At 36.6% G+C, this 14,648-nt stretch overlaps 2 protein-coding genes across 5 annotated transcripts; both read left to right on the top strand.

Annotated features, from left to right (window-relative positions):
- The first annotated feature begins 3,357 nt into the window (after positions 1–3,357).
- LOC110720065 lies at positions 3,358–12,333 on the top strand. 4 transcript variants are annotated; one of them, XM_021899078.1, is made up of 12 exons: positions 3,358–4,148; positions 4,624–4,725; positions 8,729–9,062; positions 9,201–9,416; positions 9,511–9,780; positions 9,876–10,298; positions 10,428–10,691; positions 10,980–11,118; positions 11,198–11,371; positions 11,463–11,567; positions 11,803–11,901; positions 12,005–12,333. In XM_021899078.1, the coding sequence occupies exons 4-8, from the start codon at positions 9,318–9,320 to the stop codon at positions 10,995–10,997; spliced, it is 1,074 nt and encodes a 357-aa protein (XP_021754770.1). In that variant the 5' UTR covers positions 3,358–4,148; positions 4,624–4,725; positions 8,729–9,062; positions 9,201–9,317; the 3' UTR covers positions 10,998–11,118; positions 11,198–11,371; positions 11,463–11,567; positions 11,803–11,901; positions 12,005–12,333. The 4 variants fall into 4 exon arrangements, with proteins under 4 accessions (XP_021754770.1, XP_021754760.1, XP_021754766.1 ...); XM_021899068.1 differs by having other exon boundaries at positions 3,360–4,148; positions 10,778–11,118; XM_021899074.1 differs by lacking the exons at positions 11,803–11,901; positions 12,005–12,333 and adding an exon at positions 11,646–11,796 and having other exon boundaries at positions 3,360–4,148; positions 10,778–11,118.
- Positions 5,311–7,188, top strand: LOC110734286. The gene has a single exon (XM_021914410.1). It carries the CDS (start codon positions 5,311–5,313, stop codon positions 7,186–7,188), a length of 1,878 nt encoding a protein of 625 aa, XP_021770102.1.
- Positions 12,334–14,648: the final 2,315 nt, after the last annotated feature.

The following is a 14,648-nucleotide window of genomic DNA, read 5'->3' as shown; positions in this document are numbered from 1 at the left end:
ACCCGTTTTTTGAGGTTAAGCAGCAGGGGGTTGTGGTCCGATGACATCTGAGGCAGGTTTTGGACCACCGCATCTTGAAAGGATTGGATCCATGATGGGCTGGCCCAAAACCTGTCTAATCTTTCGAAAATAGGGGAGATTTTCCTTTTATTAAACCAAGTATACTTATGGCCAGTGAATCCTAAGTCCACCAAATTACAATTATTCATGGTATCTTTGTAAGCTTGCAATTGATTTAAAGGGTGAGGGTTACCCCCCCCCCCATTTTCCGTGTGCAAAACAAATGTCATTGAAGTCACCGCAAACTAACCAAGGCAAGGAAATATTTGGCGCTAAAATTTGAAGGTCTTCCCATAATTCTAGTCTTTCCTTAAAGCATGTGCTATCATAAATTGATGAAAGAAAGAAGGTGGGTTTATTGTTCACCTGCACAACCGTGTGGATGACACGGCGATCTTTGGAAACAGTTGCGATGGAGTTTACGCCGCTGTTCCAGAGGATTAAAATACCCCCGGACAACCCCACCGGATCCACTACTTCAAATGAATTGAACGGCAGATTTTGAATTAGCTCATCCACCCCAGATTTCTTCACTTTTGTTTCGGCAAGAATCACTATTTCGGGATCGTGATCCTTCATAAGCTGCCGAAAATTTCTTTTGAAACCCCGGCGAGCAATGCCCCTAGCGTTCCATAGTAGAATTGACATCCTCGGCTTCATGATTGGGAATTTTGTCATCTCCCTCTTCGTTTCGTAGGCTGCATCGTTGTCGAGAGTGACATAGTGACCCGAGTAATGGCTGAATTTCTCTAATGTATTCTTCTTGACCTTTATACCGGACATTTCCAGTGTCGAATTTTTCTTCCGACCCCACCCGCAATGCAGCTGCAGCTGAGTCGCCTCCCGAGTGAGGTGAAGCTACTTCACATTGTTTGTTCCGGCGACGGATTGCACCACAAGCCATTCGTTTGTAATCGAAAGGGCTTTTCGCTCTTTTGAAAGAACGGGCTCCGGGTCGGCCAAGAGCTGGAGCTCCCACGACATCACCATGTCGGAGTATACCTTCTGCAGGTTCTCTATCCACCATTTCAGAACAATTCTGAGAGGATCGCACATTAGGGTGACATCCGCCAAGGAAGGCAAGTGTGCTGGCACCAACACCCTCGGATCCACAGGATCCCCTGTTTTCAGATTGGTAAGCATTGGCGCTATGTTCGCCAGATCCAATAGCATCTGTCTCACAACTCCCGGTGTGAGGGAATGCCACGAGCCGAGGATTCCCTACACCACAAACGATTGAAGATTGATCAGGTTCTCTGCCTCATTGAATTGCGGTTTGGTAGAGGTGATGATGTTCCGTTTCGGTGATATAATCACCTTCACAGGGCTGGATGGAGGGCGGCGATTTTGAATGGCTTGGATCAGGGACATGGTTTTTTCCTTTCTTTGGTTTCTGTCTTCCATATTTTTGAGGCAATTTTTTGGGAGGAGAGGGAAAAGGTGAGGAGGAGATTAAGGGGGAAATGATGGCTTTTGAAGGGTTTGAGACTTGCGGAACGCCGGATATCGGGAAGGAAAAATGGGGTAAGGTGATCTGGCATTGGAGTAAGAACTCAGACGGCTAGTTTCAGAAAAAAGATTGGGAAAAATGAAAAGGGGATTTTGGAAAGATCCTTGGGTAAGAGGATTAAGGAAGGAAGTAGAAGAATTTGGGGGTGGGGGGGCCCCCTCTAGATCAGAATTTGTTTGGAGCAAATGAAATAGATTTGTCTTTAGTGAGTGATTTGGGTTCGCAGTTATTAACTGGTGGTTCCCACTCTGCTGACCTGGAGATCCAACAGGTAAAGTCGAAGTGGCATTTTTTTTCCTTGAAATTATTTGCCACTCTGTTTGTGATGGAGAGTTGAGGTTCGAAGTTGCAGCCTTGCCGGAGCTCGGAGGGGTGGACATCGCAGGTGTGTGGGTGGATGTTGAGGTTTCCGATCGGGGAACTTGAGGTTTTTGCGGTCTTGGCAGAGACTCCTTATAGACTAACTCTTGCTTCAGTTTGCCGATCCAAATGTGACTTATCTTGGGCTTATCTTCATTTAGCAGAACAAGAATTCTTGCCATTCTTAAGCAATTAATTCCTCTGGAATTATCTCCCTTTACAAACGAACCAATAGAATTCCCAATTTTTGTGAGCATAGCCTGGTTGTTGAATTCCGCATGTAATTCAGGAAGCTCAACCCACATAGCTACTCTGTTTGAGTTATCATTTGAAGGTTTGAACCCGGGCTTCCACTTCTCTACTGAGATGAAGGTCCCATTAATGAACCAAGGACCCCTAGATAGTACCTTGTCCATGTCCTCTTGGAGCTGAAACTTCGTAATGAAAAACCCCTTACCAATTGGGTAGGAGGTTATGGTGGATTTTGGTTTCCATATTTTGGAGAGGTTTTGAGAATAGAATTCCGTGGAGAACGACTTTCCACAAGGTTTGGATATGATTGAAGTTAACCAATCATCATAAAGAGTCGAACATTCATCCTCTTCTAAGGGGAGAAATATTTCTGATTCAGCATTGAAGGAATCCGGGGGGCAGGATGCTGCTTGAGAGCAAGCAAGGAGAGCTGGTTTCTTATTCCGGACAGCGTCACGGAAAGAGGGAGCAGGGGATTGATGTGGAGTAAGGTGTGATGAAAGGCCATTTCAAGAGGGGGAGGGAGCTGGGGTGGAGAGGTGATTCAGGGGTGGATTTTGGGAAGTAGGAGGTTGTTGTTTGGAGGGGGAAGGGGACTCTCTCTCACTAGGTTTCTCTCTCATTACAACCCCCATTTAAATATTTTTGGTCAACATGGCTTTGCTTCCGTGTACTATGCTAGCATAGAAGATCTTAATACAACTATTTATACTAGAATCTTATTACAAGAGAAGAGTAGAAAATATCTTCAGAAGAATCTAGAGAATGATCTCAGTCTGCTGTGCTGGGAATTTGTTATAACCACCTATGCTGACTTGGCAGGTTTGTTATAACCACCTCGAGCTGTAGACTTGTTGTGACTTGAATAACACTCTTCAGAATTGCAGCTGGTATCACTAGTAGAAAAATGTACATTTGCGTCGCCATATTTGCGTCACTCATTCTAAGGAGCAAAGAAAATGTTTATTTTTACCATCCTTTTAAGTTATTTGCGTCGCATGTTATTCAAGAAGCGACGCAAAACTCAAGTGCATTTCAGCTTTCTCTCATTTGCATCGCTCTTATTTATTAAAGCGACGCAATTAATAAACTTATTTGCGTCACTCATTTGTTAACAAGAGACGCAAATAAGTGATTAAGTAAATTGCGTCACGCTTTTACTAAATGAGCGACGCATATGAGCTGTGTACAATATCATAAACAAGGTTATTTGCGTCTCATTTTTATAATAAAGTGACGCAAATAACTCTTTTGGCTTTAGGTTATTCTGCGTTTTTTACCTTAGTTTTTCATCACATACGCCTACATTCACTAAACAAAAAGAAAAAAAACAAGAGTTCTTCCAGTGAATTTCTACAGCAAAACACCCACAAATTCGTCTCTGAAATCCAACAAATTAGGCCAAAAAACTGCGATTCCCCAGCAAATTTAACATCTAAATTAAAATTGCAGTCAAGTTGAAGCAAATCTGAGCAATTTTGAGCAAAAATTTAGACCAAAAACCCTAAGAAATTCGAACCCTTAAACCCAGAAAAATTGATTGTTTCCGACCAAAAATCCCCAATTTCGAGCAAAAAATCAACTCAAAATCATACGAATTCGAACCCTAGAAACCCCAAAAAATTCAATTTCGGTCTTCAAGTTCAATTGGGGGATTCCGAGGGGGGATTTCTAGGGTTTTTGGCAGCGAGGCAATATACCCTAAGAAATTCGTCCCATTTCAGTCATAAATAATTTTAGTTCGAATTTCAGTCAAGAAATTACAGCAACAATAGTTTCAGTCAAGAAATTACAGCAACAATAATTGTTTGAATTACGTCTTTTTCTGGGTTTAAGGGTTCGAAATCCCCCATTTCAGTCATAAATAGAAATTGTTCGAATTTCAGTCAAGAAATTACAGCAACAATAATTCGAGGGGGGATTTCGGCTTGACATTGTTGAATTTGTGAAGTCAATTTCACCTAAGGTAAGATTGCTTCTATTTATGTTCATTCTTTTCATGGTAGATAGAATGTAGCATTTAACTTGAACAATGACTTAGTTTAATTTCAAATTTAGTGTTAGTTCATTAATTAGAAAATATATATGGCAGATTTTAGTTGAATATATAACCGGTTGCATCTTTGAGCTGCCAATTTTTGAGCTGCTGGTTTACAATATATTACTGATTTCAAATATATAACTGAAATCGAGTGCATAGTATGACTATGTGAGCGGTTTTGCAAAAATAAATAAGCCACGTGCTGTCGATCTTCATCCTGGCCATTAAATTCAGTAACATTGACCCTTGTTTTTCAACTGTCTTATCTTTAATTTGCTGTAAAAATGCTGCTAAATAAATTACAAAATACATGTAAAATCTATGACACAACTTTTATGTCACATGGCAGATTAAGTTGAATCAACTATGTTGGTTTAATATATGTAATTTTTTATGGCAGATTCTTAATTATGCGGAAGTGAATTCCACAAGTTGCTCGAGGTTCTTGTTGTGGACAAACGATTAAGGCGGTAGTACGCATACGAGATTGTCTTCACTTGTGGTATATATATCTGAACCATTCTTTGCAATATTAACTTATTTGTTCTGGTTGGTATAATGATTGTGAATTGTATGAGATTTTTAATTGTGATATAATTGATTGGAATTGCAATAATACTTGCATAATTGGCTTAGATACCCGTTCAGGGCTTACTCATTAGGAGTAAGTCTTGAATAGTCCCCGGTTTGGGACTGTTCTTGAATGTTCTATCTCATTTAGGTGATAACTACTTGAATTGTTTTGGGTCTAAGAAGATCATGGCTCACTATTTTCCGATTGTTTTCTGGGTACATATGTTGATAGCCGATTATCTACATTGTGTGCTTGGAGAACTATAGGGAAATGTTGCCGAATTTTCTTTAGAACCAAACTTTACAAGTAGTTATTAGTGAGATAGGACATTCAAGAATGAGTTAGGTTGGAGTGATAAGGACCTTATTGGATCATCCGGAGTTGCATTTACATGATATAAACTTTGAATGAAAATGTTTGATGCCTTATATTATTGTTTATGGTTAAGGAGCTATATATGTTACAAAATATACACATTATCTTAAAATTAATTTTGTTATTCAATGGTTGAAAATGGATCGAAGTTGGATGTATGGTAAACGAAATTGTACAAGTTTTTTACGAGGAATTGAAGAGTTTAGCACTGTTGCCTTAAAACACAAAACAGAGAATAAATCAAAGATTATTCTTTGTCCTTGTTGTGACTGTAATAATTCGAGGGGATATCGTGATATAGTTGATATTAAAGATCATCTAATTCGTCGTGGGTTTAAAGAAAACTACACGAGGTGGACATGGCATGGTGAGAGCATATATATTGAGGCAAGTTCTAGTTATTGTCCAAGGGAAGATGAGAATCATTGTGATGATGATAATGAACACCAAGGTGAGGATATCGATACAACTGATGATATTGGTGTTGAAAGTGAGAGTGAAGTGGAGAAGGACAGGATAGATGAAATGATGCATGATGTTGAAGACCATTTCACAGAGTGTCCCCATACATATGATAGTATTTTGAGAGCTGCTGAAACCCCGTTATATCCTGATTGTACAAAGTTCACTAAACTTGGTGCTATTATGAAGTTATTCAACTTAAAGGCGAGCAATTGTTGGACCGACAAGGGTTTTACGCAGTTGTTAGAAGCCTTAGTAGAAATGTTTCCCGACGGGAATGAACTTCCAAACTCCACCTATGAGGCCAAGAAACTTATGTGCCCCTTGGGTATGGAGTATGAGAAGATACATGCTTGTCCCAATGACTGTGTGTTGTATCGAAATGAGTATGCTGATTTGCATGAGAGTCCAAGGTGTGGAGTTTCTCGTTACAAGATGAATGATACTGGTGAGATGTGTAAGAAAGGGTCTTCGGCTAAGTTATTATGGTATCTTCCAATTATACCGAGATTTAGGAGACTCTTCTCGGATGAAAAAACTGCAAAATTATTGAGGTGGCATGCTGATGGGAGGAAGAAAGATGGGTTAATGAGGCATCTTGCTGATTCCCCGCAATGGAGGAACATTGATCGAAAGTTCAAGGACTTTGGTGAAGAAGATCAAAATCTTAGGCTTGGTCTTAGTACAGATGGAATGAACCCATTTGGGACACTAAGTACCCAATATAGCACTTGGTCGGTTCTTCTAACTATCTACAATTTGCCTCCTTGGTTATGCATGAAGTCTAGATACATTATGTTGTCCCTTCTAATATCTGGGACTAAACAACCTAGAAATGACATTGATGTGTATCTAGCGCCTCTCATTGAAGATTTGAAATTGTTGTGGAATGAAGGTGTCCAAATGTTTTATGCATATAGTAAAACTAATTTCACTTTACGTGCCATGATTTTTTGTACAATAAATGACTTCCCATCTTATGGGAATTTGTCGGGGTACACTGTGAAGGGAACAACTCCTTGCCCCATTTGTGAAGATGATTTGGAGGCATTGCGCCTAGACAATTGTGGCAAGCATGTATACATGGATAATCGAAGACATCTTCGAGAAGACCACCCTTTTCGATTCAATAAGGATGCTTTTAATGGAAAAGTGGAGTTGAGAGAAGCTCGTGGCCCTTTACGTGCAAGTGAGGTTTATCAGCGGGTCAAAGACATTGAGAATGAGTTTGGTAAGCCTTACAAAAGCAAATCAACTGGGGGTTACAAGAAGAAGTCTGAGCTATGGTCTCTTCCATATTGGAGACATTTGGAAGTTAGGCATTGTCTAGATGTAATGCATATTGAGAAAAATGTCTGTGATGCCATTGTGGGAACTTTATTAAATATGCCAGGAAAGACAAAGGATGGAGTTAAAGTAAGAAAAGACATGGCTGCTATGGGTTATTCAGAGTTGGCACCGAATCTCGAGGAAAACGCTGGTATCTTCCCCCAGCTTGCTTTACCTTGTCTAAAAAGGAAAAAACTAGCTTCTGTGAGTCATTGCATGGTTTAAAGGTCCCGGCTGGATTTTCTTCTAATTTTCGTAGACTTGTGTCAATGTCTGACTTGAAATTGGGTGGCATGAAATCTCATGATTGTCATGTCTTGATGCAACAATTATTACCAGTTGCCATTCGAGGAATTTTGCCACCTCAAGTGAGGTATACGATTACAAGATTATGTGTCTTTTTTAACACTATCTGTAGCAAGGTCATAAATCCAAGTATTTTAGATGACTTGCAAGCAGATGTACTTGAGACAATGTGTCGATTTGAAATGTATTTTCCCCCATCTTTTTTTGACGTGATGCCTCATTTGGTTATTCATCTTGTACGTGAAATTAAACTTTGTGGACCAGTGTGTATGAGATACACGTATCCTTTTGAACGAGAAATGGGTGACTTAAAGGGAAAAGTCATGAATCCGGCCAAACCTGAAGCTAGTATTGTACAACGAATAGTTGCTGAGGAAGTGGCAGCATGGGTTGCTCAATATCTTGCACGTTCACAGAAAATTGGGTTTCCAAAGTCTCGACACGATGGGAGGCTTGGAGTTCAAGGTACTATTGGCAGGAAAAGGATATCCATGGGCTTTGAAATGAAAAATTAAGGCCGAGATTTTTGTGTTGCAAAATCTTAGTGAGGTTCATCCTTACTTGGATGAGAACATGCTTTTTCTTAAAAATAAATATCCTTCCAAAAGTGATCTTCAGCTGATAAAGGAGCATAATTGTTCATTCCTTACATGGTTCAAGGAACGAGTGATGTCCCAACTATCCACCACACCTAACGATATATCTGACACATTGAGATGGTTGGCATATGGTGCTAAATGTCAAGTCATGTCATATGAGGGATACGACATCAATGGGTATTCTTTTTACACTAGCCGACAAGATGACAAGTCAACAATGCAACACAGTGGTGTTAAAGTAGTAGGTTTGTCATCTGAGTATGTTAGTGCACATGATAAAACACTTGTGGATAAGAAGAAATTTTATTATGGAATCATCGAAGAAATAATAGAGCTGGATTATGTTGATTTCAAGATTCCTCTATTTCGATTTAAGTGGGCTGATAGTAGCCGTGGTGTAAAAAAAGATGAACAAGGGAACTTGACCCTTGTAAATCTTTGTCGACGAGGGCATCTAGCTGATCCATTTATATTAGCTTCACAAGCAAAAACAAGTTTTTTACATGGCTGACCCAGCTGATTGTAAGTGGTCAGTTGTTTTAGAAGGTAAAAGAAGGATACTTGGCATTGAAGATGTGGTGGACGAGGAAGAATATGATGAGAAATTTAATGAGTCACCACCTTCCGTTTGGAGCATCCCTCCAATAGTCGATGATTTTGACACAACGTTGAAACGAAAAGATCATAATGAAGGATTTTATGTCGCAAAAGAGAAGAATGAAGTAGGTATGAATTTTGTGATTTTTTTTCCAATATGTGTTAGTAATTGCATAAATTGCTTATTATTGTTATTTGTACAAGTTTATAATTTAAAAATGATACAAATCGATGTCTTAATTTATTTATGTCTTTTTTTTCAGGTAAGTAATAATGGAGGATGAGGATATGCATAATCGTTCCATGTCTTTGCAAGGTGAGGAAGATGAGCCACACAATCAATCACAATCAGAGCAACAAACAACCGACTCTCAGAAGAAGAAAAAGAAGCCAAGAGGTCCTTCAAAGGGCCTGAAATCCATGCTTGGGGTTCCTAGAGTTCTTGAATGGGATGAATTGTGTCGACCCATTGGAAAGTGGGCAAAAGCATACAAAATTCATGTTGGTGAAATAAGCCGTGCAAAGGTGTCTATATTGTATAAAGATTGGAATCAAGTTCCACAAGGAATAAAAGACACTTTGTGGGAAGATGTTAAGGTAATATTCACTATTATATGTTAAATGTTATACTATTATATGATCATTTTGACATTATTTGAATATGATGAAAACAATTTATTTGAATATGATGAAATTATTTACAAACTTTTTTTATTTTTTTTATTTTTTTTGTAGAGAGAGTTTTAAATCGAAGAAGATGAAGACAAGAAAAAAAAGGTCCTACGCACTTGTGATAAAACTTGGAGAGATTTTAAAACAAAATTGGTCAGTTGGATCACATGTACCAGGAATATGCCGAAGGAGAAAAGAATGACGTATGTACTCTATGATTTCATATCTGAGGATATGTGGAAAACATTTGTGGAGGAGCATAGTACAGATGATTTTAAGGTTTGTGTGTATTAATATCAATGATCATGCGGGTTATTAATACTTTGTTAACGGATTCTTATGTACTAATCTTCATTTATGCTCGTGAAAATAGGAAATCAGTGAGAAGGCAAGACAAAGCCAGTCTTTCAACGAATACCCTCACCATTTAGGAGCCAAATCATATGGTGAAATGAATATTGTATGGCGTAGAAAAGGGTATATTCCCACGGCATCTTCAGCATCCAGTACTTCATCTTGTTCTTCGGTTGTGTCTAGTTTGCCGGATAGGACATATGCTTGGCTTCTAGCAAGATCAATAGAAGATGATAAGGGAAATCCTTATTTGCCGGATGAGAAAACAAGAGAGGTGAAAGAATCCATTGTAAGTATGAAATAAGTCTTTATTTCAATTTTGAATATATTTTGTTAAATTTATGTATTGCAACCAAAGTTTTCTAACTTGAAGTCATTGTGTAGGATAATTGGAGAAACCAACAAGCTGAAGGAAAATTTGTTCCTAATAGGCATGATGATATCTTATCTCTTGCCCTTGGGAAAAAAGATCGTAATGGTCGAGCAATAGCATTTGGCAATGGAATTGGCATTAAAGCTGCATGGGGATCCGGAGAGAGGCGTAGTGGCCGACGGGGTAGGGAATTCGGAGATGATGAGCTGGAAGAATTAGAGGCAAGAGTAGCCCGGAGGGTACGAGAGGAGACTATGCAGGAGATGGATTCTAAAATGGATTCCATGGTTCAAGAGAAGTTTATGTTATTTGCTAAACAGATTGGTATTCAAATTCCAACTGAATTGATGGAAATGAATAACATAGGTCGGACGACTCAACAAAATCCTAGTAGTTTCCAATCAGTGGGTGATGATCCATTTGCAAACATACAGGTATCCAAAACTTTGTTATTTTATATTTTTTATCTTTTTTTTTAATGATTTATGACGGCGACATACTTTTAACTTTGTAACTCAGTTTTTCTATATTTTTTAATTATGATTTTTTTCTATCTTTGTAAGGAACCGGATCCTTGTCGGCTATCATTGTTGAAAAATGACTCTGAGAAAGTCATTGTCGCTGAAGGTACATATCATCCGGAGTTAATCCTTGATCATCATAGTAACCTCCTTCCGGATCACGTGAGGGTGAGTGTTGATGATTTTTTTGACGAGTTCAAAGAATTCTTGGTTCCAGTTCCTTCTTCAGTCATCAAGAAACTTAAGCATGCTCACGGTACATTTACCCAATGGCCGAAAGACTTGGTTTCACTCATGCATGACAAGGTAAATTATTTTTGTAACAATTTACATATAGTTTGACATACAAAATATAGCAAATTGTTGAATAGATTTGCTTTACTATTGATTAGGAATTCATATCAAATAAGAACAATGGTAACAACAAAGCGGCCAAAGAAAACATGCAAGACAAACTGAAAGTAGTTGAAAGTGGTCACGAAACAAAAGAGTCCAACACCAATCCAAAAAAAGTTTTCCTTATGGATTATGCTTTGGAAAACTTGTCTCAGTAGTGTGGGTCTTTGAATAGTTTGTTATCTTCATTACCCGAAGGTGAAACTATTAAGGTAAAGGCTGATGCTTGGACCTTTAGTTATGAAGACAGTAAGGACATCATTATCAAACGTGAAGATGTCAATCAACTTCTCACAGGAGCTTGGCTGAATATTTCAGTTTTGCAAGTTTTTATGATGTAAGATATTCAAATTTCACTCTTCCCATATATACTTATTTATTACCATTTATAATGTTATTACATGATATATATGTAGGGCCTTGAGTGACTTACTCGATACGGAGGAAGTGGCTTCCATTGGATTCATGTGTCTGGAAATGATTTCAGAAACCTATTTGCATAGTGATGCTGATCGTATCCTACTATATATGACACATGTGATGGAAAAACAAAAATCTAAGCAGTTCATCTTATGCCCATACCATGAAAAGTATAAACTTTGAACTTGTATTTATTTGAACTTTTCAAATTGTTGATATTATTTTACTCTTTTACAAATGTGTGTCTAATTTATTACGTAGGAATCATTGGGTTCTTTTGGTCTTATGCATGGCTAAGCGTGAAGTCATCATCTTTGATTCTTTGAGGCAGAAGCGAAATTTAGCAATTAAGTTTGCAATGACAAAGTAAGTCTAGTTTGTTATTAATGTCATGATTTTATGTGTGTAAGGGTAATATATATGTTATTTGTTTCAAATGTGTAGTGCTTTTCGAAGTTTTAAAGCATTAAGTGGACAATCTAGGGGAAGTAAATTGACATGGCATTTGGGACAAGTTACCTTAATTTCTTACCCTAACTTTTAGTTTCTTAATAATTTAAGTATAGCAATTTAATTCAACTTATAAATATATTACATGTAGTGTCCTCAACAATTGGGTGGACGTGAGTGTGGCTACTACGTCATGCGTTATATGTACGAAATACTTGAACATCACCATAGCAGTGAGGATCTTATTCAGGTATGAGTTGTCAAATATTTCATTTTTGTTTGATAAATACAATTTGATGTTAGCTACAATCTTGAATTAAAACTTTCCTCTTATATATTTGTTGTGTTGATAGGATTTTTCAAGAACTACACCGTACACCGAGGAGGAGATAAATGAGATTCGAGATATTTGGGCAGAGTATTTTATATGTAATGTTGAACTTTAGATTTACACTTAGCGCATGTTGGACTCTTGTTTTGGATTATAGGCTTGAAATGAATGAATTTAGTTAATTGGTGTTGGGATGATGAGTATAATGTCTATGATATTGAGATGTAAATTATTGGACAGGTTGTTAATATAATGCCGTCATTCCCAATTTTATGGGTAGGCCAAATTACAAAGGAGACTCTGCCGAAATTTACATTTGCATTATTCAATAATATTGCATTTTAATTTCAATTATATTAGCGTTAGCATATTACTTTATACCACTAGTAAGGAAAACAGGTACTACAAACATATACAAGGCAATTATTATAATTAAAAAAAAAAATTCACCTCATTTGCGTCACTCATTAAACAAACAAGTGACGCAAATACAACAATTTTGTATTGTCTACTCAGTCATTTGCGTCACTCCTATATAAACAAGTGACGCAAATAACAAATAAGAAGTTTATCAGAAGAGTCATTTGCGTCGCTCTTTTATAAAGGAGTGACGCAAATAACAAAAAAGAAGTTTATCAGAAGAGTCATTTGCGTCGCTCCTTTATAAAGGAGTGACGCAAATAACAAAAAACAAACTTATCAAAAGAGTCATTTGCGTCGCTCCTTTATAAAGGAGCGAAGCAAATGACTCTTATTTGCGTCGCGCCTAGGAGCGACGCAAATGGCTTATTCAGATTGTCTTCACAGTTTCGTAAATGTGCAGGAACTCGAAGGCTTCAAGGGGTCTGAAGATGTAGTTAAGTTTAATTATCTGACAATCTGTTATCTCCCTTTTGTAAGCCTCGTGTGACTGTTCAACTCAAATTAAATAGCTAACTTATCTAAGCATATGAAGATGATTATGCGGTTATGCCTCCAAAAGCCGAGCTCATTGTACTGCCTTAGGGAGTTTTCCAGTTTTTTGAGTTTAGTTTGGTGTATAAACATGGTATAATTACTACCTATGTACATTTTTTTTTTGAAATAAACTACCTGTGTACATTGTATTGTGTATTATTATTTTTTTTCCAAAGGTAAGAAAAAAAAAACATTAGAAAACTCTCCTCACAAGGGGAATCCTAATGTGACTTGTATTGTGTAATTGAATTGTCATTATGCAGCATTATACTTTGTAAGAGAAAGCGAGGACTTTTTTTTTTAGCTGCTGGCCTAAACAAAAGAGATTAGTACTCTGTAGTAGGTTAAGCTACCAGTACATAAGCTATGTAGTAGAGGACCTTTTTTTTTTTTTTTTTTTTTTGGACGAGTAGCAGAGTACAATTATTACCAAGTCATGTAGTGCTAATGCTAATGTGTTACATAAGTATTTATGTTGTTTTGTTATATATAGTTTTACAGCTTTTCATCAAAAGATACTTAGGTTTATGAGATTACAAATTGAATGAGGATACCTTTTATGTAAGACTTTTTTTTGTTAAAAAAAGACAAAGTTAATAAACAATCTAATATATATATATATATATATATATATATATATATATATATATATATATAAAGGGGAGTTTTTTCCCGAGTTTTTAGAGAGCCACATAAGATCTAATTTTGTTAGTGTACCATGGAGGATTATAAATTTTAGTAGTAACCAATTAAATAGGAGATTATTAAAATCTTTTATAATTAAATAATTCAAATGTCACATAAGCAAAATTGGCGAATGAGATTTTCCAATTTAAATTAATTAAATATAAAATATTATCTTTTGATATTAGGAATTTTATCTAAATATATAACAAATTTTAGCACATAAATATATGTATAAAAAAAATTATTTTTAAAAATTCAAACAAACCGTGTATCGCACGGGTTTCATCTAGTAAATAATATAAATGAGATTGAACTCAACTCTTAACTATTTATGGAGTAGCCGTTCAAAAAAACAAAAAAACTATTTATGGAGTAGAGTGGTAGACCATTTGACAAATATTCCTTCCGTCTCTTAATACAATATCTCTTTTGAAAATTTATTCCTCACACAATAAAGAGAAAGACGCATTGTATTAAAGGACGGAGGGAATACAAAATTGCGAAAATTAAGATTTCGCTTACAAGCAATGGTGTATTGATAGTCACTATTAAATAGAAAACTTTTTTAAATAAGCGAATCAAAATGAAATAAAAGGAGTAAATTTTTTAATTGAAAAAAAAACTTTAAACTTGTTTGTTTATTTGTTTTTTTAAACATTGGATTATCGCAAATCTCTTTCATCTAAACTATGAGGTACTAATCAAGTCATTTATTCCTACTAAGAAATTAACCATGCTTGATATTTTTTGACAGAATAAATATAATAATCGTAGTGTCTATTTCCTTGTAATTAGATGAATGTAAAATAAATTCTACTTGTACCAATCTACAAAGATCTCAGTAGTTTAATTCATTCCAATTTCCAAGAATTAAACTAAAAATTAAAACGAATACTCCAAAATTCATCCTCTGATTAAACCCAAGAAATTCTTTGGATTATTTTGGCAAATTGTCACCAACCACCGACCCCCCCCCCCCCCAACACACCTTTGTTCAATGTTCTTACAAGTATTCCATTCCC

The sequence above is a fragment of the Chenopodium quinoa genome, unplaced genomic scaffold (genome assembly GCF_001683475.1).
Source record: "Chenopodium quinoa cultivar QQ74 unplaced genomic scaffold, ASM168347v1, whole genome shotgun sequence".
In the NCBI taxonomy this organism is placed as follows: Eukaryota; Viridiplantae; Streptophyta; class Magnoliopsida; order Caryophyllales; family Amaranthaceae; genus Chenopodium; species Chenopodium quinoa.
The sequence above is the reverse complement of the archived record's forward strand: the minus strand, read 5'-3'. Positions and strand labels throughout refer to the sequence as shown.